General features: G+C 39.0%; 1 protein-coding gene across 2 annotated transcripts in view; it reads right to left on the reverse strand.

Moving 5' to 3' along the window:
* The window catches only part of UBE2F (ubiquitin conjugating enzyme E2 F (putative)), a 140,455-nt gene that overhangs the window by 77,902 nt on the left and 39,993 nt on the right, over positions 1–22,560 (reverse strand). For both annotated transcript variants that reach the window (XM_050916222.1, XM_050916221.1), the window contains 2 exons: positions 8,472–8,539; positions 5,670–5,740 (listed from right to left, as the gene is read on the reverse strand). In XM_050916222.1, coding sequence (XP_050772179.1) covers positions 5,670–5,740; positions 8,472–8,539 — 139 coding nt within the window. The remainder of the gene's footprint in view (positions 1–5,669; positions 5,741–8,471; positions 8,540–22,560) is intronic.

The raw sequence follows: 22,560 nt of genomic DNA on the forward strand, positions 1-22,560 counted from the left end.
GCACAGCTTTCTTTATATACAGTATCTGAAAAGAATTTGCAAAAAATGCTTATAAAATAAAAATTACATCCTACACCAGTAAACAAATATGATTGAGAGATCAGCCTCAGAAAAGATTCACTTCATGTGATATACACCTTCTTTGACAACTGAACACCAGTTTAGAGTCTCTGTAAAAATCTAGATATTTTCCTTTCAGCATTGGAAGTAATGTTTCTCAAGCTAAGATCAGAGTCAATTTCCAGGGAAAAAAAAAAGAACCACTTTCAACAATGTTGACCAGTTGATTCCACAACAGAAAAAGCAAATGCAAAACACAGTAAGATCTTGGAGTGTTGTTCATCTCCAGGCTCAGACATTCTGATATAATGTATCAATTAATAATAATGGCCAACAAAGTAAGTGGATGAGATCAAATAGAAAAATCAGAAAAGTACAGCAGAGGTTCAAGAAAAAGGTATATTGGAGCATGAAACTAACCACAAATTGTATATTCCTGAGGGTTCCTGAAATATGCCAGAAGCTGGCATCAATGGAGGCAACATCACAATGAAGAAGGCTATTCAATATTTGAGTAAAACATAGTAATCCTCAAAATATTTCTAAGTTTTCCTAACCAAATCTTTATAAAATTTGCTAAGGTGAGTTTTACATGTTTTTTGGTTCTTATTATGGAATGGTTTCCTATCAGATGCATATTGGAAAACATAATCCTAAGTGTACATACAAAATGATAGGGTCTAAATTAGTTGTTACAACTCAAGAAAGATTTGGGAGTCATTGTGGCTAGTTAAGAACATAAGAACAGCCATTACTGGATCAGACCCAAAGGTCCATCTAGCCCAGTATCCTGTCCTCCGATAGCGGCCAATGCCAAGTGCCCCAGAGGGAATGAACAGAACAGGTAATCAAGCGATCCATCCCGTCTCCCATTCCCATTCTCGCAAATACAGGCTAGGGACATCATCCAGGCTAACAGCCATTGATGGACCTATCCTCCATGAATTTATCTAGTACTTTTTTGAACCCTGTTATAGTCTTGGCCTTCTCAACATCCTCTGGCAAGAAGTTCCACATATTGACTGTGTTGTGTGAAAAAATACTTCCTTTTGCTTTAAACTTGCTGCCTATTAATTTCATTGGGAGACCCCTAGTTCTTGTGTTATGGGAAGGAGTCAATCACACTTCCTTATTTACTTTTTCTACATCAAGTTCTCTGAAAACATCTGCTTAATATGCAGCAGCAGTCAAAAAATCTATCAGAATGTTACAAATCATTAGGCAAGGGATAGATAAGGAGACAGAAAATACTATAATGTCATTATATAAAACCATGGCACGCCCGCAGCTTGAAGACAGCGTCAAGTTATGGTCACCCCATCTCAAAAAAGATATATTAGAAATGGAAAAGGTACTACAGACAAGGGCAACAAATATGATGAACAGTATCAAATGACTTCCATAAAAAATTCCCATAAAAAACCTGGGACCATTCAACGCGGAAAAGAGACGACTAAGTGGAATATGATAGAGGTCTATAAAATCACGAATGGTATGGAAAAAGTGAATAAGGAAGTGTGATTTCACATCACACGTCGCAGGGGTCACCCAATGAAATTAATAGGCAGTAGGTTTAAAGCAAACAAAAAGGAGTATTTCTTCACACAATGTACCGTCAACCTATGGAACTTTTTGCCAGGGGACGTTGTGAAGGCCAAAAGGTATAACTGGGTTAAAAAAACAATTAGATACATTCACAGCAGATAGATCCATCAATGGCCATTTGCCAAAATGGTCACGGATGCAATCCCATGCTCTAGGTGTCCGTAAGTCTCTCAATGCCAGATCCTGGAACTGGATACCAGGGGATGGATCATTTGAGAATTGCCCTGATCTGCTCATTCCATTTGAAGCATCTGGCATTGGCCACTGATGGAAGACAGGATACTGGGCTAGACCATTGGTCTGACCCAGAATGGCCATTCTTATGTTCTTATGATGATCACATACCATAATATAAACATTTATTTAGGAAGCAGAAATTCAAGTTTGAAAAAAAAATGCTAGTTAAGTATTTTAAGTAGAAAATAAGTCAGGAATAATTTTGTACCTAATATACATTAATTTTATTTCCTGAAAAACCACTGCAGACACAAAATATTTTTACAAAAATTGAGAATCAGATCCATAAAAAACAGTAGTTATTGTAGTCTTTTGTTTCCAAATCTAGTACCAAATTCTCTGATATTGAACTTCGCCAAAATAACTGTCTCTCACAGAAAATATAGTATTCTCCTATTTGGATTAGCTGAAATTTAATCAAAATTAAAGATAGTCCTGAAAACTTCATCAGTCTTTAGTACATTAAAGATTTCTTGCTTTTAAAGTAAAATCTTTCACAATCAGACCAATTCAGGGATTTTAGCAGACTCAGAACGAAAGGACTTACCCTTCCTTGTATATTGCATAAAGCAGCCTAATTACAACGTTCCAATATTCAATTGGTTTTAATGTTGACGGATAACTAATTAAAACAAAAAATATTGGAAAAACACCTCCAATGGTAAATAATATAAAAACTATTTAATCTGACCACTTAATCTAAAACAACCCCTCTACTGCTTGAATGAAAAATTCATCTAGGTCATCAAGTGCAAAGGTTTTGGTACCTGGTAGATTTCTGAAGAAACTGTGCAGATTTGAACTCTTAAGTTTATGACTAGCAATCCTGTATCTTTACATTAAGGTTGTCTACGTGAATGGTCCTTCTGTATATGTTCTGCTGTTGCACAGACTGACTTGAATTAACTGTTTGAAGGGAAACAGGTTAAAAATGCCCATGGAATAACTGTTACATTTCTCCATATTGTAGATAGCTCACCTCAGCATTCCTTGTTCTGTAATTATTCCACAGATTAAAAAAGTTTGAATCTTTAATGATAAAGATGTGATTCTACATTTCAGTGCCAACGCTCAAGTCCTACTCTTCATGTTCTTTACTGTGCTGATGATTGGGACTATCATCTGTATGCAGATCCAGTGGAGAGGCAGAGGTCCAGTGGTGAGGGTAGGCTGCACGTTGGCGAGCAAAGCTCTGCATTTCCAAAGCCAATTTATGTAAGCAAATATTTATTGTAAGTAAAATGTATGCGCACTACTGCTAAGACATGCAGCACCACCACACACTTTATTCCTCCCATGGACCACTCCGACAGGCATAGAACCAGCATGGTAAGAAGCACACACAAAAATGCTTTAGCACTTTGATAATAATTAACTCCTTAGAAATACAGAATATAGAACATGCTTTTGAAACAATAGTTTGTACATGCCTTGCAGCTTACTAGACTATATGCCTGGATGCCATATTTAAGGTACGACAAGCTTTCCTATTAAAACATCATAGTCTTCTGCCCAATATGGTGCATAAAGATATTACAAACTTTAAATTTAAAGAGCACAGCTTTATGAAAACCAGGGTTTTCTTAAATTAATGTCCTTATCTACCATATGTTATAAGCCCTATCTTGGATTTTAAAACAGGTTTATTAATTGATTATTTTCACAGTTTATGCTGTATTTCTTTTTTGCATTTCTACGAGCTTGGAAAATGATAAACTTGCTGCACATTTGATTTTTCCTTATGATCAGTTTCTAATCAATTCACTATTGGGTCCTCATGCTGTAATATTTAGGTTACAAACAAAAAGCAATATTTATTTTTAAAAAATTACAGTATATACTCATTCATAAGCTGAATTTTTTTTTAGTAAAAAAGGGAAGCATCAGAGAAGGGTGTCAACTTATGAACAGGTATAGAGAGGGAGAGATGGGACACAGCCCCTCTCCCCAACAGATGGAGGAAGGAGAGGCAGCACAACCAGCAGAGACAGAAGGGAAATGTCTCTCCGCTTCTGGCCACGCTGCTCTCCCCCCAGCCTCTGAAGCAGCTGCAGCTCTGGGGCTGGCAAGGCTGCAGCCGTGCTGCTCGGCCCTGCCCCCCAGAGCAGGCGGTGGCCGCGCCCGGCCTGCCGGTGCACACTGCAGCTGTGCCGCCCGGCCCAGCCCACTGGAACATGCTGCGGCCTCCAGCGGGCCAGACCGGACGGTGTGCAGACTGCAGCTGTGCTGCCCGGCCTGCCGTAACGGCTCCAGCCAGGCCAGAGACATCCTCCCCTGGCCCTCCCCAGATAAGGTGGGAAGGGAAGAGTGTGGGGGTCCTGGGCTAGGGATAAGTTCATGTGGGGGGTGGTCACAGGTTACTCCCCTAGCTCCCAGTTTGTCCCCCTCAAAACATTTCCCCACCAGTTGCTGTCCCGGCCCGTCAGGGTAAGCAGCTGATGTGTCAGGATACTTTGTTTACTTAGGTTTACCTCCGCCGAGGTAAACAAACCATCTCAGCCGACCAACAGCTTATCCTGATGGCCCGGGAGCCAAAGTTTGTTGACCCCTGAATTACAGAGACAGCTTATGAACAGGTTAATAAATCTTTTCTATTTTTACTTAGCCATCTTAGGGGATGGGGAGGGAGTCGGCTTATAAACAAACCGGCTTATGATCAAGTACAGTAGTTTGTTATTGTCTAAATCCAATATTTTTGTCTAACATAACTAAAATACTACTCATTTTTTCCCCTGGAAAATTTAAACAGTTTCCTAGTACTTAAAATATTTTAGGCTTTAAACTAAATAGAGTTTAAAGTGTGAGATGTTTTGAAATAGGATTCAGAAGGTTTTAAATTATTAGAGAGGACATTGATGGAATTTTTCAAGTAGAGGACTTGGGAGAAGAATAGGCGCTATTAAAGTTAATTCTGCCTCAAATTAACAATTACAAAGATAGAGGTTATGTATTTTTCTACTGTGGAAAAATGACCTTTGGTTTTATCTGGAAATGGTGAAAGTGTAAGATCAAATGCAAATAGTTACATCATATGCTAAATAAGAACATGGGTTCTTAAGATTCTAGACATAAGAAAATTCTAAACCTCCTTTAATTTGATGCAGGCTCAATCTTTATGTCTCTCCAGTAGCAACACTATAGATGGAAAAGGAAAAAATTAACATGCTTGGCCAGTTCACAGTTTATTTGTTCTTTTCTGCAAGAGATCTCAATAGCAAGCATGCAATGATATAGAATCCTTTAAATTGGCTAGTTAGATAAATGGTTGCAAAGCCAGGTCTTAGTCAAAAGCACACAGAACTAGGATTTTAAAACTCTCTTCTACAAGAAGCAAATCTCTTTTAGAGGAAATCAATGTTATTCAATGGAATTTATGTTGCAGGGAAGAAAATCTTCTGCAGATTGGGAGAAATTTTAAAGGACTGTGTTCAGAATAATTAGAGGGCACTGCTATATTTTGGAAGGGTGGATTCAAAAGGATATCAGACACCATAGCATATTTGATTGGGATGCATTTATGATCTTTTTTTCTTCTGAATCAGAAATGCAGTTTGGATATATCTGGGTTTACAACTGATAGCATACTCAGCAATTCTGTTTGGTATCACAATGGTCTAAAATATTTTCAAGAAGTTTCCTTTGCTTTGAAGGATCAAATTTAAGTATGAGACATGATCTGTCTACTGGTGCTGAAGTGAGAATTATGTACCAGGGTAATGATCGCTACAAAAACTTTGAAGTAACAATAAAAGAAGGCTGTTAACTACCTTAAACAGATTTCACCCGTCTCTGTGATGTTCGGATGCCAGATTCTAGTCAAACATTTTACCTTTGGAGGCTGCCAAAATAAACAAACAGATTACAATGCTGTCCTTTCAAATAAGTTAAATCACCAACAAACCATTACGAGCTGTACAGTTCCTGGAAGCTAAAATTTAAATTTGGGTGATCTCAGTCCAAGTACTAATGCTAATCTGGCAGTTATCTTATGAAGCAGTTTAAATTGAGCAGAACAGGATATAAAACTACAGTAACATTGCTACTTTCCCATTCAGTGTTATATTCAGGTTTTTGGCTTTGTAAACAAGTGCAGGAAGAGCAAAGATTCATTCCAATGTGATTTCATCTTCTCAATAATTTTTTGGATAAGGGAAGTATTTCCTATTTTTAAAATGTTCACAGAAGTACTGAGGATAACTGTTCCATTTTACTATTTCTTGGGTTTTTAAATCTTGATGCAGATTTGTATTATTTTACAGTGACATCACTAAACTCAATTCAACATGTAGCTCCAACAGATGCTATAGCTCATTTTTAACGCATGTTGATAAATGCATGTTTAAAAAAATCAGATTTCAAAACACAGCCTCATTGCTCTAGTTTTCTAAGTCAAAGAATTCTAATAGATTAGCAACAGCAAGTTATTCCATCCAAATTCTCCATATTACAATATTCACTTTTCACATCAAGCGACTGATTTCCTTCAGCTGGCATATTGCATTTCAGGAATTAGCCATTACATTTCATAAACTTCAAATAAATCATGTATTGTAACAATTGTAACTTTTTTTTTTAAACAATTTCCCCATACTTTTATATAAAGTCCTCAGCCAAGATATAAAATGGTTCTGGTAACATCGCTCCACAGAAATAATCTTCCTGTAACTTGTCTCATATATTGGTCTCTGTCCGTTAATCCAAAGTCTTCATGGTCTTCAAAATTTTAAGGACACATTCTAAACGCTCACTCCAGCTCCCTGTGAATAAGGTGAAGGGAACAGGTGGTGGGAATTCACTGCCTCTGCAGTGCCTGTTCTGTGGCTAGAGGATTGTGGAAACTCCTCGCTTTAATGAGGAAAAGGACACTTAGGGATTTCGAAATGGAAAGCTAGCTCTCTTCCCCTTCCACTCTCAACGAAGAGGGAGTGGAAAATGCTAGAGACACACCAAATTAAGCACAGAGTCTGAAGCAGATATTTTTGGCACAGAGGAAAATACTGAAGCCTGTTAGTTCTATGGCATGCACAGCTCCTTAAAATGATGCTTTATATCCAAATCTTGGTCCTGGAGAAAATCTAAAGGCTGGAATGCTTGGACCCTATCCCAAAATAGTTCAGTGTCAGTGCCAAGCCTTCAGACAGCCCTTCAGTCATGATCCTATACTCTATGTCACCTTGAATGGTCACAACACACAAAATCAGCTACTTAGCAATGGCAAATCAAGAGAACCAAGCCATTTTTTAATAGAACAAGAAAATAGAAGAATTCTTTGATCTTCTTTCACTTCAAATTAGATTCATTAGATCAGGGTTCTCTGACAATTAATCTCAGCTGAAAGCACTAACAATGTGGAATACTTGTTTGTATTACAGTAGCATCTGGAGTCCCCAATCAGGATGAGTAGCCAACATGCTAGGCTTTCTATGTAAAACTGATCCATGCAGAATCAAGACTAAAATCATGAATTACAAAAAATGTTGAGGCTGGTAAAGGGCAAATTGTTTAAATGCAATACATGCCCAGCCAAACTCCATACCTACCTACAAGAAGTGTGCTGCATTTAGCAACAAAAAAATATTTTTTTAAAACAAGTTTAGCCAAAATTTCCACTGTGTTTTATTTTCTGGGACATGAACTTAAACACTGCTATAGTAAGTAAATAGGAGAGAACAAATAAAGCACGTAAGAGTAAGTGAGAAATGTCACTGTTCATATGCTTCGGGTCATCACTGCTCCTTTTCAAGGGAGTTAAACATCATAAATGAACCTCCTGACTTAAGTGCACCAGTTTGACAACCTTGGAAAGGAGACATTTTCATTCTTCTTCTACAGGAATGCTTAAGCATCCATTAAACATAAGGCGGCAGAGAGAATGGGAGGAATTCGCAGGGAGAGTTTCACATGTGACTGAACATAAGAACGGCCATACTGGGTCAGACCAAAGGTCCATCTAGCCCAGTATCCTGCCTACTGACAGTGGCCAATGCCAGGTGCCCCAGAGGGAGTGAACCTAACGGGTAATGATCAAGCGATCTCTCTCCTGCCATCCAGCTCCACCCTCTGACAAATAGAGTCTAGGGACACCATTCCTTGCCCATCCTGGCTAATAGCCATTAATGGACGTAACCTCCATGAATTTATCCAGTTCTCTTTTAAACGCTGTTATAGTCCTAGCTTTCACAACCTCCTCAGACAAGGAGTTCCTCAGGTTGACTGTGCGCTGTGTGAAGACTGGTGTAACTTCTAGTCTGTACTCCTGAGTAGGCTATTCCAGATTGTTGCAAATAGAAAGCCTCCAAAACAGATCTTTTCATCTTTAAAGGAACATTCCTATGAAACTTTAGCCACAGAAGTATAAAATTGGTGATATCACTAGATATGGGAGATTCTTACCTACAACATAGCAAAACACAGAGTTGTCTGAAATTCCATTATTTGTAGAAAATGCAAATCACAACACAAAGAAGAGCTCTGTGTAAGCTTGTCTCTGACACAGCAGAAGCTGGTCCAATAAAAGATATTACTTAATTCACCTTATCTCAACTGAGAAAAATGACTTAAATACTCACCACCATGTTATAGGCATCGGGAACTTCAATTTCAAACTGAAATTTTCCTCCTTGGTAATAACCCTCATCTATTAAAGAAACACAACATAAACAATTAAAGAAAAAAAGAGAAATGTTAAATGAGCACAAAGAAGATACAGTCTAGTCATCATTACTTAGATTATGATAATCGCAACATCATTGAAATATTCCATTATACTTGCACCATCTCTTTTTAAAATATGTCATTTTACTGTCAGCCTTACATCTCTACCCTTGCTGGCTTTCATGCTTTCTTCCACTTTAACACCTCTGCATAGAGCACCTACTCCGAGCTGATGGAGAAATCCATCTGCAAGACCAACTTTATGAAGACTTGGCAGTAACAACTATATAGATATAGTTAAAGCAGTACAATCTCCTTGGTGTGGTTATATTGATATTCAGATGCTTATAGAGGTATAGTTTATACCCATATAGGAAGGGAATACGCTTTACCATCTAAAGGATCTTTAAAGTATAACTAATTTGGTTTAATTAAAAAGAAAAAATCACACTTAACTAAAATCAGACCAGTACAAAAAGACCAGGCCTAAGTAATTCAGCCCTGAAAATACTGCAAAGCCGTCAATGGTTAGATTGAAAATTCAGATGCTACTGATTGATTAAAAACTCAAGGAATTTTGTCAAAGTGGTTTCTGAGAAACTATGGTATTTCCTTATATTTAAAATATCTTCAATGGAAAAAAGTTTGGGCTTTGCAACATGATTGTAAGAAAACCAAAGGATATTGGTTTTATGTTTAATATTTTTCCACAGTAGAGCCTAAAAATGAGGTTGTGGCTTCCCAACTTCCTGTAGTGTTCTTCTTTTTCCCCCACTCTCTCGCTTTCTCCCCCTTTCCCCATAACTGTTTGAGATAAATATTCCTTAGAAAACAGATAAAATGTTACATGTCTTGGTACTTTATAAATTTATCTAAAGAGTTCTGTTAGCAAGCATGTGAACAAGGGGAATCCAGCAGATATAGCATACTTAGATTTTCACAAAGCCTTTGACAAGGGCCCTCAAAGGCTCTTAAGCAAAGGAAGCTATCATGGGATAAGAGGGAAGGTCCTCTCACGGAACGATAAGTTAAAAGAATGGAGAGAGGTTAATAGTGGTATCCCCCAGGCGTCTGTACTGGGACCAGTACTATTCAACATATTCATAAATGATCTGGAAAAAGGGGTAAGCAGTGAGGTGGCAAAATTTGCACATCATACAAAACTATTCAAGACAGTTAAGTCCAAAGCAGACTGTGAAGACCTACAAAGGGATCTCTCAAAACTGGGTGACCGGGCAACAAAATGTCAGATGGAATTCAGTGTTGATAAATGCAAAGTAATGCACACTGGAAAACATAATCCCAACTATGCATACAAAATGATGGGGTCTAAATTAGCTGTTACCACTCAAGAAGGATCTTGGTGTCATTGTGGATAGTTCTCTGAAAACATTCACTCAATGTGCAGTGGCGGTCAAAAAACTACTGTTGGGAATGTTGGGAAATCATTAAGAAAGCGATAGATAATAAGACAAAAATATCATATCGTCTCTAAATAAATCCATGGTACATCCACATCTTGAATGCATGCAGATGCGCCACCCCATCTCAAAAAAGATGTATTGGAATTGGAAAAGGTTCAGAAAAGGGAAACAAAATAAATAGGGGTTTGAAACAGCTTCAATATGAGGAAAGATAAATAAGATTGGAACTTTTCAGCTTGGAAGAGAGATGACTAAGGTGGGATATGACAGAGGTCTAGAAAAAGTAAATAAGGAAGCATTATTTACTCCTTCTCATAATACAAGAACTAGGGGTCATCAAATGAAATTAATAGGCAGCAGGTTTAAAAAACAAACAAACAAAAATAAATATTTCTTCACATAACGCACAGTCAATGTGTGGAACTCCTTGCCAGAGGATGTTGTGAAGGCCAAGACCATAATAACGCTAAATAAAGAACTAGATAAATTTGTGGAGGATAGGTCCATCAATGGCTATTAGCCAGGATGGGCAGGGACAGTTTCCCTAGCCTCTGTTTGCCAGAAGCTGGGAATGGGCGACAGGGGACGGATCACTTGAACATTACGTGTTCTGTTCATTCCCTCTGGAGCACCTGGCATTGTCCACTGTTGGAAGACAATATACTGGACTAGATGAACCTTTGGTCTGCCCCGGTATGGCTGTTCTTATGTTCTTGTTCCAAAATATTGTCCACAATACTTCCCAATTCGTCCATGGACAGGAATAAACAAAAATTCACTGTCCATGATCTCTACTGTAAATACCCCTGACTAAATCTTAGCTGGGGGACCCAGGGCTGCTGCTCCCTGGCTGGTCCCCGGGGCCAGACACAACAGCCGCTGCTCAGGCAGTCCCTGGAGCCAACTGCCCTGGCTGATATGTGAGAGGGCCCTGTGGGGAGCTGCCCAGGGCCCCCAGGCTGCCTGAGTGGCTGGTCCCAGAGCCAGCTGCTTGGGCAGCCTTGGGATCAGCCACATTGGCTGCTGCAGAAGTCATGGAGGTCACAGAAAGTCACAGAATCTATGACTTCCATGATCTCTGTGACAGACACTCAGTCTTACTCATGATGTCATGCTACCAGGACTACTTCTGTCTCTTTGTTAAGCTTCCTGTTGAGCAGATGCCCATAGAGACATCTTACGAGCTATGTCTACACTACAGTAAAAGACCTGTGGTATGGCCTCAGCTGGCCAAGGTCAGCTGACTCACCCTCCTGAGGCTCAGGTTGGGTTTTGAGATCCTGCAAGAGGGAGAAGGTCTTAGTGCCCAGGGTCCAGCCCAAGCCTGAACATCTACACACCAATATTTTTGGTCCTACAGCCCAAGCTCCATGATCCCATGTCAGATGACCTCAGCTCTGAGCCTCAGTGCTACAGATTTTTTATTCAAAGTAGACAATACATGGGCTGGCTATGTTGGGGAGCGGGGGAGAAAGAGAGGGAGGGATAGCTCAGTGGTTTGAGCATTGGCCTTGTCATAACCAAAAAGGGAAGGATAACAACCCTCCTGTATACAATACTATAAAATCCCTCCTGGCCAGAGACACCAAAATCCTTTTACCTGTAAAGGGTTAAGAAGCTCAGGTAATCTGGCAGACACCTGACCCAAAAGGACCAATAAGGGGACAAGATACTTTCAAATCTTGCCGGCAGGGGGTGGGGAGTGGAGGCTTTTGTTTGTGCTCTTTGTTTTAGTGGTGTTTGTTCTTGGGACTAAGAGGGACTGGACATCAATCCATGTTCTCCAAACCTTTCTGAACAAGTCTCTCATATTTCAGACTTGTAAGTAACAGCCAGGCAAGGCATGTTAGGTTTATCTTTGTTTTCACAGCTTGTGCATTTTACCTTTGCTAGAGGGAGGTTATCCCTGTTTTGTTGTAACTTTGAACTAAGGCTAGAGGGGGTTCCTCTGGGCTCTTTGAATCTGATTACCCTGTAAAGTTATTTTCTATTCTGATTTTAGAGAGATGATTTTTACATTTTCTTTTTAATAAAATCCTTCTTTTAAGAACCTGACTGATTTTTCCATGCCCAAAGACCCAGGGATTTGGGTCTTTGATCACTTTGTAATCAATTGGTTAGGAGTTTATTCTCAAGCCTCCCCAGGAAAGGGGGTGTAAGGGCTTGGGGGATATTTTGGGGGAAGAGGAACTCCAAGTGGTTCTTTCCCTGTTTCTAGTTAAATCACTTGCTGGTGGCAGCGTAGCAGATTTTAACCTAAACTGGCAGAAATAAGCTTAGGGGGTTTTTACGCAGGTCCCCACATCTGTACCCTAGAGTTCAGAGCTGGGAAGGAACCCTGACAGGCCTGCTAAACCCAGAGTTGAGAGTTCAATCCTTGAGGGGGACATTTAGGGATCTGGGGCAAAAATCTGTCTGGGGATTGGTCCTGCTTTGAGCAGGGGGTTGGAGTAGATGACCTCCTGAGTTATAGTGTAAGAGGCATAGGAGAGACTCCTGGAATGGAAAAGGAGATGGTCAGAGGCTGACGATCTGGGGCTCTCCTGCTGTCTGCGGAGTGTGGGATGCTGCAGGAGTCACTGCAAATGACCAGGACCAAACAAAATATGTCAGGCTTCAATAATATGATGGGGTCTAAAGACTATGAGGACAGGCTGGGGCTGAGGCTGATCTTCCCCACTCCCTCAAGCAGCATCTCCAGCTGCCTCAATGCAGAACATTAGTACACAAGCCACACAAACTGTACACTTCATATTCTGTGTTGTAACTGAAATCAATATATTTGAAAATGTAGAAAAACATCCAAAAATATTTATAATAAATTTCAATTGGTGTTCTCTTGTTGATTAACAGTGATCAAGAGAGCAATTAATTTTTTTAGTTAATCGTGAGTTAACTGCAATTGACAGCCCTATAGAATATCTTCAAAATGCTCTCTTTAGATACAACTCATATCAAATGAAAATCACTACTACACACGACTGAAGAGTCTTTCAACAAAACATCTTTGACTTAAATTATGCAGCTTGCTACAGAATTATCAATCCTTCTCTCCAACAAATTATTTCAGATTTTACCATCTTTCTTCTTAGTATTTTTGAGTAAGGAGGAGTCTTCAATATGCCAACCACTGTAATAAAATGAATACATTGCCAACTTCCATCCACTGATTTTTGTTTTGGCAATGCTGCTAATGCTAATTAAAGTTTTAGTTAATATATACATTTATCCTTACAGTTACTAATTCCTATTGATTAAATGGAGACAGCAGCCAATTGGGTTTCATTATAGCAAGCTATCAAAACAGGTATTACTGAACTTAATCATTCTGTTACAACAAGGCGAAGTGCTGTACTATTGACATACAAACTCAGTCGGATACCATGGTCTAATAAAAAATGGATGCCTAAAGTTCAAGTCAAAGGGAGCTGCTGGATGCTCAATACTTTGAAAATTAAGCCTTTATTCAGCTGTCTAAATATGGATTCTAAATATAGATTTTGGAGCCTAATTTTAAGCACTCATTTTTGTTTTTAATAGCTACAAAGTCAATAACTGATCAGACAGTGTCCTTTCCAGACTATATACAGAGGTATATGTAGTTGTTGTCCAGCATAACATAGGGTTAGAAAGAGAACTTGTCGAGGACAATGATGTGCAGTGTACTCAAGGATACTAAATCTCAAATGTGGTACAAAACTTATAAAAATAAAAGACCAATAAAAATAAAGCATGAATCACTGGTGATAATGTGCTTCTAACTCTGGAAAACAAATGCTATATTCCACTAGACTGCAGCAGCTCAATAATGGTGAACCACCCCTATCAGCTGCACTCTGAGTGCTCTGGATGGACATCTACTGCACTGTATCCATTCTTCAACTAATTCTTAAGCGTTCTGAAAACCTCTGAATATAATAGCAAACAGTGTGCATACTCAATTGATCCTTCAGTTGTGTTAGGCCCTGCAAAGGCTAAACTTACTCAGAAGGTTACTAGTATATACACCAAATAGTTACAATATGGTAGAGACAACAAAAAAATAAAGTAAGTTATTCATTCTTTTGTACATCATAAACTATGCACCACAATTCCATGCCACTGGGGATTCCAGCATTGTATTTTCCCTTTCAGCTGCCCTTCTGTTCATAACCCTTCACCAAACTACCTTCCTCCAATATAACCAGCCATACCACCAAACATCCACAACTACTAGTGTTTGGGTGGGTACTGGAGAGGAATAATATGTTAAAGGAGTGTGTACAGCAAGGTGAAAGGCATGCAGAATTAAGGTTGCAGTACATGGTATATGATAGTTGTGGTAAAGGTAATTTTTCTGCGAGTGAGTGGAGTAAAGGGTGCATGCAATGGCAACTGACAACTTTTCATATCTTTGATTTGGTGGGTTTCCAGTCAGGTACATCATGTATGCAGCAATCCTAACTGCTTCACAATTTCGTTTGTATTAATTATTTTCGCCTTTATAAAAAAAAAGTGTTTGCAAATGTCCATTTATACACACATGCATTTATGTAAAAGAAAATTAAATCCACCAAAAGATCTACAGAATCTTAACTGACAAACCCACAGAGCAGGAATACAAATTCCAAAGGATTCCAAGCAAGCACAAGAGCGTGCACGTAGACTACCACCTTCCCGCCAGATGCAGACATGGAGAAAAAACAAAGGACACCAACTATCTCCTTGTACATAAGGCCATCAGGGCCGACAAAAATCCTCCAAATAGTTCAAGAACCCCAGAGGAAACACAGGACCTCAATTTCATATAGGAATGATGGGCCTGTTAAACCACACTCCTAAGGAAAAGTGCACAAAAAATTGCAGATACAAAGAGAGGGCTGAAAGTTAGGTAACCCTCAAAGTATATCTCAAGGTAAAGAAACTAGTGAACCTCAGCACATTTCATTCATTTACAAAGAGCATGGGTCAGTATGGACTCCCATACCTCTGATCCAACAACTACAAGAGACCTATACAGTCACAGTACAGGCCCATGGCATCATCTTGGGAGGCTGCCTTAAGGAGGGAGCAAAGGAATCCAATTCTCAACTGCGGAGAAAGAAATTAAACTTCTCTCTCACTCTCTTAAAGGGATTGTTAAAACCATCTATATTACTACACATACTACAACTCCATGTACGTCTATATTTTTATTGTGTTTCATATTATAATTTTTTTAAAAAAATATAGTTAAAGGTACAGTACAGGAATCTAAATTTAACATCCTTGGGGGGGGGGGGCAGGGCACCAAAGAAGCCCACCACAGTAGCATTTAACTTCAAAAGGGGGAACTATACAAAAATTAAGCTAGCTAGATAACAAAAATTAAAAGGAACAGTCATGGGCTTGAAATGCCTGCAAGCTGCATGGAAACTTTTTTAAAACGCTAATACAGACTCAAATTAAACCTACAACAGAATCTCAGTATTAGGAACACCAGAGTTACAAACTGACCAGTCAACCACATACCTCATTTGGAAACAGACGTACGCAATCAGGCAGCAGCAGAGACATCCCCCCCTCCGCAAAAAAAAGCAAATAAAGGATTGTATTAAATATAAACTACTACAAAACTAAAGGAAAAGCAGCATTTTTCTTCTGCATAGTAAAGTTTCAAAGTTGTATTAAGTCAATGTTCAGCTGTAAACTTTTGAAAGAACCACCATAACGTTTTGTTCAGCGTTGTCAACATTTCAGAGTTACAAACCACCTCCATTCCCGAGGTGTTCCTAACTCGGAGGTCCTACTGTCAACCCCAAATTTTAAAAAAATTGTAACAGGACCAAAACACGCCACTACTGATAAACAGAATAAAAGACGCTGTTAGAAGCAAAAAAGGCATCTTTTAAAAATTGGAAGTAAAATCCTACTAAGGAAAATAGAAAGGAGCATAAACTCTGGCAAGTCAAGTGTAAAAGTATAATTAGGCAGGCCAGCCAAAACAGAATTTGAAGACCAACTAGCAAAAGAGACAAAACTAACAGCAGACATTTTTTTAACTACATTAGAAGCAGGAAGTCTGCCAAATGATCAGCAGGGTCACTGGATGATCGGGGTGCTAATGGAGCACTAAAGGAAGACAAGGCCAATGTGAAGAAGCTAAACGAATTCTTTACGCTGGTCTTCACTACAGAGGATGTGAGATTCCCACATGTGAGCTATTCTTTTTAGGTGACAAATCTGAGGAACTGTCCCAGACTGAGGTGTCAATAGAGGAGGTTTTGGAACAAATCAATAAATAAAAACAGTAATAAGTCACCAAGACCAGACAGTATTCACCCAAGAGTTCTGAAGAAACTCAGTTATGAAATTGCAGAATTACTAAGTGTGGTATGTAATATATTGCTTAAATCAGCCTTTGTACAAGATGACTGGATGATAGCTAATGTAAATGCTAATTTTTTTTAAAAAGGCTCCAGAGGCAATCCTGGCAATTATAGGCCAGTAAACCTAACTTCAGTACCAGGCAAATTGGTTGAAACTATAGTAAAGAACATAATTATCAGACACATAGATGAACACTATGTTGAAGAGTCAACACGGCTTTTGTAAAGGAAAATCATGCCTCAGCAACCTACTAGAATTGTTTAACGGGGTCAACAAACACATGGCAAAGGTGATCCAGTGGATATAGTGTACTTGGACTTTCAGAAAGTCTTTGACAAGGTCCCACACTAAAGGCTCTTGAGCAAAGTAAGCAGTCACGGGATAAGATGGAAGGTCCTCTCATGGATCAGTAACTGGTTAAAAGACAGGAAACAAAAGGGAAGTTTTCAGAATGGAGAGATAAATAGCAGGGTCATCCAAGATCTGCACTGGGACCAGTGCTTTTCAACATTCATAAATGATCTAGAAAATGGAATAAACAGATTCAAAGAATTAGATAAGTTCAAGGAGGATAGGTGCATCCATGGCTATTAGCCAAGATGGCTACATCTCTGACTACCAGAAGCTAGGACTAGAAAACGGGATGGACCACTCAACAATTGCCCTGTTCTGTTCTTTCCCTCTGAAGCATCTGGCATCGGCCACTGTTGGAAGACAGGATACTGGGCTAGATGGAGCATTGGTCTGACCCAGTATGACCATTCTTATGTTCTAAATCTGAATACAAATCACATACTACATATTATGTTTCACTCATTTTAAAGAGACTTGCATGATAAACTTTCTCAAAAGACAAACCAGTATTATTGTCTTGCCTTATAGCAGGAGTGGGCAATCATTTTTTGCAGAGGCCACTTCACGAATTTTGGCAAGTTGTCATGGGCCGCACGTTTCTACTATATTAATGGAGGGGACGTGGGGTCTGGGAGGGAGTTTGGTACAGAAGGGTGCTCCGGGCTGGGGAAGGGGATTGGAGTGTAGGAGGGGGTGCAGGGTCTAGGAGGGAGTTTGGATGCAGGAGGGGGTTCTGATCTGGGGCAGGGGATTGTGGTGCGAGCTCTGGCCGGGAGGTGCTTACCACAGGCAGCTCCTGGACTGCGGTGCAGCAGGGCTCAGGAAGGCTGCCTGACTGCCATAGTCCCATGCTGCTCCCGGAAGTGGCTGTGTCTGGCTGCTGCTGGCACATCTCTACATGCTCCCATTGGCCGGTTTCATGTTACAACATGGCATCCTCCAACAAGTGGTTAACCTCCCCATAATGGTAGTTCTTTACATTTGAGTCACAACACTACTATGGATTGGAATAGAAAGAATAAGGATACCATTTTTTCTCAAGAACGGCAATACAAGGGAAAAGTTGAGATATGTGAAGCTATTGCACCCACCAAAAATAGTGTTCTAAAGTAAAAAAAAAAAATTAAATATTTTTAGAAGGCTACTATATAGGGATGACCCATAAAAAAAAGGGGGAGGGACTAATGTCCAAGGGAAGGGGAGGGATATGTGATAACCATTCTAATGCCAGAGACCTCCCTTTTACTAGATAAAGTTGTGTCTTTAAGAAGCACTCCAAGAGCATATTCATCCCTTCCCCTTCGATTTAGTCTTAAATTTATTTTTCTTTATAATCTAAATGTATTACTAATTAGTTAATGTTTGTAAGGACTGGAGGATTAAAAAGTGCCATGTAAGTGCGAAGTATTATTACATCCAATGTATTGTTTTAAATGAAGCACGTCCGATAACTAGGACAGGCCACAAAGGACACAGTTGAAAGCAAGTCCTACAGTCAGTGGCTCTGAACTTCTATACTTGCCAATATTTAAAGCTATAAATAGGTGTATTTGGGGAAGGGTGGGGGGGGGAAAAGAACCTGTTAACTCAACTGAAATGTTAGGTAGGTCTGAAACAAAGCCCACTCGTGTCTGAACACCCTAAATTATGGGGGCAATGTGGGGAAAACATTCAACTGGGAGAACATGTATTTTACTTAAAAAGTGGCAACTGTTACTCAAACAGGGGCAGATAGTACTTCTGTACTAGCTTTCCAATTTCACCTCTTGGACCTTCCAAGCAAGATCTTAACAAGTTTAAATCAGTAAATACAACTGGTGTCAGTGTTGAATATCTTGTGACAGCAGGACAATGATGGGAGGGATAGCTCAGTGGTTTGAGCATTGGCCTGCTGAACCCAGGGTTGTGAGCCCAATCCTTGAGGGGGCCACTTAGGGAACTGGGGTAAAAATCTGTCTGGGGATTGGTCCTGTTTTGAGCAGGGGCTGGACTAGATGACCTCCTGAGGTCTCTTCCAACCCTGATATTCTATGATACAATATCCCGAACATTCATCTAATATTCAGGGTTTTATATATAAATTACTGTACACAGACTAATCTCTAATGTTTCAATATATTAAAAGTTATATATACCAGACACTTTACTTACATTTATAGCAAACACTTATCCTTTTCTTAATTTAAACAGATATAGTTTCTGACAAACAAACAAAAAATAGTTTTTCCTCCTGCAGGATTTGGAAATAAAAAAATTTAGTATGAGAGGTTAACAAGCACATATTTTAACATTTATAAAGAGAGCTTTTAATTAGTGAGGGTTATCTTTAGGCAAAATATCTTTGAGTAAAATATTAGTTTTAAATTGTTTGCCTTGAACTATATAAAAAAAACTTACTGCCTCTGGAACAACATACTCCCACAAAGTTAGTTCCCAGAAAGCAAGAAAGATCTGTAAGGACTGTTGGCCCCCTGGGCAAACAATCAACCCCAGAAAAAAATTATATTTTTACAGATAAGATAGTATCGTTTATTGGATCAACTTCTGTTTCCCTCAGAAGTTTGTCCAATAAAAGATATTACCTCATCCACTTTGTCTCTAATACTCTGGGTCCAATACAGCTACAATAGTGCATACATGTTACATTTTGAGTATTTAGGTGTATTTTCATGAAGACCAAATATTCTTCTCTTCAAACTTAAAACTCAGAATCTTGTTTGCACATCTGTCTGAGGGCACACACTTTACATATTAACTACTATAAAACCATTTCTGAGGCACATCATAATTTACAAGCATCCTAATTCTTGACATAGAGGTCCTGAATCAGATGATAGAGACAGCATTCATTAAATGCAAATCATTTATGTTAATGTAAATAAATCAATTATAATTCTGATGTGCCCAAAAGGCACATGTTCAGAACAATTAAACTCCTGTGAGAGAGAAATAAAATGCATAATTACTGTACTAACTGGATTTCTGCAGTTTAGTATAATAATTTGTATGTGATAGGATCTTCCTTTTCATGAACAAGCAGCAGAACTCTGATAATTTTTGGCTATATCTAGGCTGCTTCCTCCTGCTACAAACTGAGTTGACATTAAGCTTTGAAAGTAGTTTCCTATAATAAGAGTTTGATCCTGCAAATACTTACAACTAGACCAAGTGTTTGCTATTTTGAGTAGTTCCATTGGATTACAGGTAACTAGAACAAGGAGTGGTCATAATGAAGCAGCACAAGAATAGCTCAGGGAGAAAAAGGAGAAAAGACTATTTTCCACAAACCCCTGTTGACTGGCATTAGATTACCCTCCTTTAACTCTATTAATCTAGTCACATATCAGTCACTCCACTACTTTCACTGGGATCAATGTTGGGCTGACAGGCCGATGATTACCTGTTTACCATTTTAAAATATTGGCAAAACGTTAACTTTCTTCTAGTCCTTTGGAAGTTCCCCAGTATTCCAAGAGTAATGAAAATCAACATTAGTGGGCTAGCAAGCTCCTCAGACAGCACTTTTTAAATTCCTGGATGCCAATTATCCGGACTTGCTTCTTTAAAAGAGTCTAAATTTAGAAGCTGCTGTTCAAAATCCTTCTGGAATTACAATGGGGATGGAAAATATTTCATCATATGATATGAAAAGATAACCTGGCTTTTTTCCAAATACATTACAGAAATATGTACACCTCTACCCTGATACAACGCAGTCCTTGGGAGCCAAAAAACATCTTACAGCATTATAGGTGAAACTGCGTTATATGAAACTTGCTTTGATCCGCCGGAGTGTGCAGCACCCTCCCGGAGCGCTGCTTTACCAGGTTATATCTGAATTCATGTTATATCAGGTCATGTTATATTGGGGTAGATGTGTATAAAATATTTCTTTTCTGCATTATTATTGATAATTCTACCATTTACATGAAGTAAATAATGTCCAATATCATTGTTAGGATTCCTTTTGTCCCTAAAATACTTAGAAACTCATTCTTACAGTTCTAAACTCTATTGATTACAGATTTGTCCTTTTGCTTCCATGATTTTTTTTCCCCATTCTGAGCTTCTGATTTATATTTATGACTTATGTGATTTCCCCTTTCTCCTATTTGCACATGCACACCCCCGTCCCTCAACTCTTCACTTCCTTTCTAAGACAGGTTGGATTTAACCAACGCTGCCTTCTTGCTGGGTTGTAGCTTTTTGAGCATCTAGCAAAATGCTCTTGAACAACTCCTCATTATCATTCACATTTTCTGCTTAAATTCTCTTTCCCAACTGACTTTACTCAGTTTTTTTTCAGCTTTGTGAAATTGGCCCTTTTAAAGCACCACACATCTATATATGACTAGTTTGGACTTTATTCTGTTGCATGTAACAAACATGATAGTGTCATGATCACTAGTACTTAAGCAACCACTAATTTTAGTCTTGTGATCAATTCCTCTTTCATCAAGACAAGGTCTAATATAGAATCCCTTTAGTGTTGGATACAATACTTTTTGAACTAGGAAATTATCACCTTTAATATTTAGAAATTATGAGGATGTTTTGGTACTGGCAGTGTAACACCTCCAGCATGCGTCACTCAGACTGAATTCCCCCATGGTCACATAGCTTTCCCCCCCTCCACCATGTTATGGATAGGTACTTCAGAAGCTGGTCATCCTGGCTTCTAGTGGGATTTGGTGATCTGTGGCAGACATCAACTATCATCCCATTTTGGTCTTTATGTGTTAGGTCACAAATCCATAAACATTTAAGATCTTTTTTTCCCTGAGTTGCCAACAGCTCAAACGGATAATGCCATTTTTGACAGTACCATTTCCTCTGCAATTTTGCCCCCACTATCCTTCCTAAACAGGTTATAGTCATTGATTTTAACATTTCAATCATGTGACTCATCCCTCAGGTTTCAGTAATACCAACTAGATCAAATTTATGTGCATAATTGAACAATTCCAATTCCTCTTGTTTGCTACCCAGGCTCCTAGCACTGGCTTATAGGCAAATACAGAATCTCTCTTCAAGTCTTTCAGTGTTTTATTTATTTTGTTCTCAATATCATGATTTTGTGTGAAAGGAGCGTCGCGTCTGTATGTTCCCCTTTTTCACCTTGCCCCTTTTTTATTAGTTTGAAGGCCTCCTAACTACTCTAGCCAGCCTGCCTCTGAGAACTTGAATGGAGGCCAGAAGCCATCCAAACTGTACAAAACCACCACTCTCCACAGAAAGTAGAACACTGTTCAGTGAGATCAGAGCCTTCTGCCTTACACCATTTACCTAGCCAGCGGTTTATTTCCTGCATCTTCTACTTTGCATCTTCCTTCACTCTCAGGACAGGAAAGATTATTTGGACTTCCTTCTTCTGCAACACCTTTTGAGTTCTTGAAGTCATCTATACTCAGAGATATCCCATGATACAATGACATTAGTGCTGATGTACACCATCATCAGTGGATCCTGGCCCATCAACATCAGCCTATTCAAACTGAGAGGGCCATTTCATATCTTGGCTCTGAGATGACAGAATACCATTCTGCTGGCCACCTGTGCCTTGCAGAACATTCTTTCCATTCTTCTTAGCATATAATCCTCAATGAGGATTGTCTGTCTTCCTTGGACTACTGAAGATCTCTTCGTGGGCAAGTTTGATTTTCTTAAGTTTGGTTGGCTGCTCAATCCAATATACACGTCTCCATTTCATTCAACAAGATATCCGGTATCTTCTGTAGTTTCTATGCTGATGACGTGGTATTGATTGGAAATTTCTAGCTTTATAATTGCCCTATGAAGGTTATGGGGCTTATAAGATAACATCACTACTTCTCTACTTTTGAAGGTTCACAAGCCAAGACAGTCAACAAATAGAATA

Source organism: Gopherus flavomarginatus, chromosome 10, assembly GCF_025201925.1.
Source record: "Gopherus flavomarginatus isolate rGopFla2 chromosome 10, rGopFla2.mat.asm, whole genome shotgun sequence".
Taxonomy (NCBI): domain Eukaryota; kingdom Metazoa; phylum Chordata; order Testudines; family Testudinidae; genus Gopherus; species Gopherus flavomarginatus.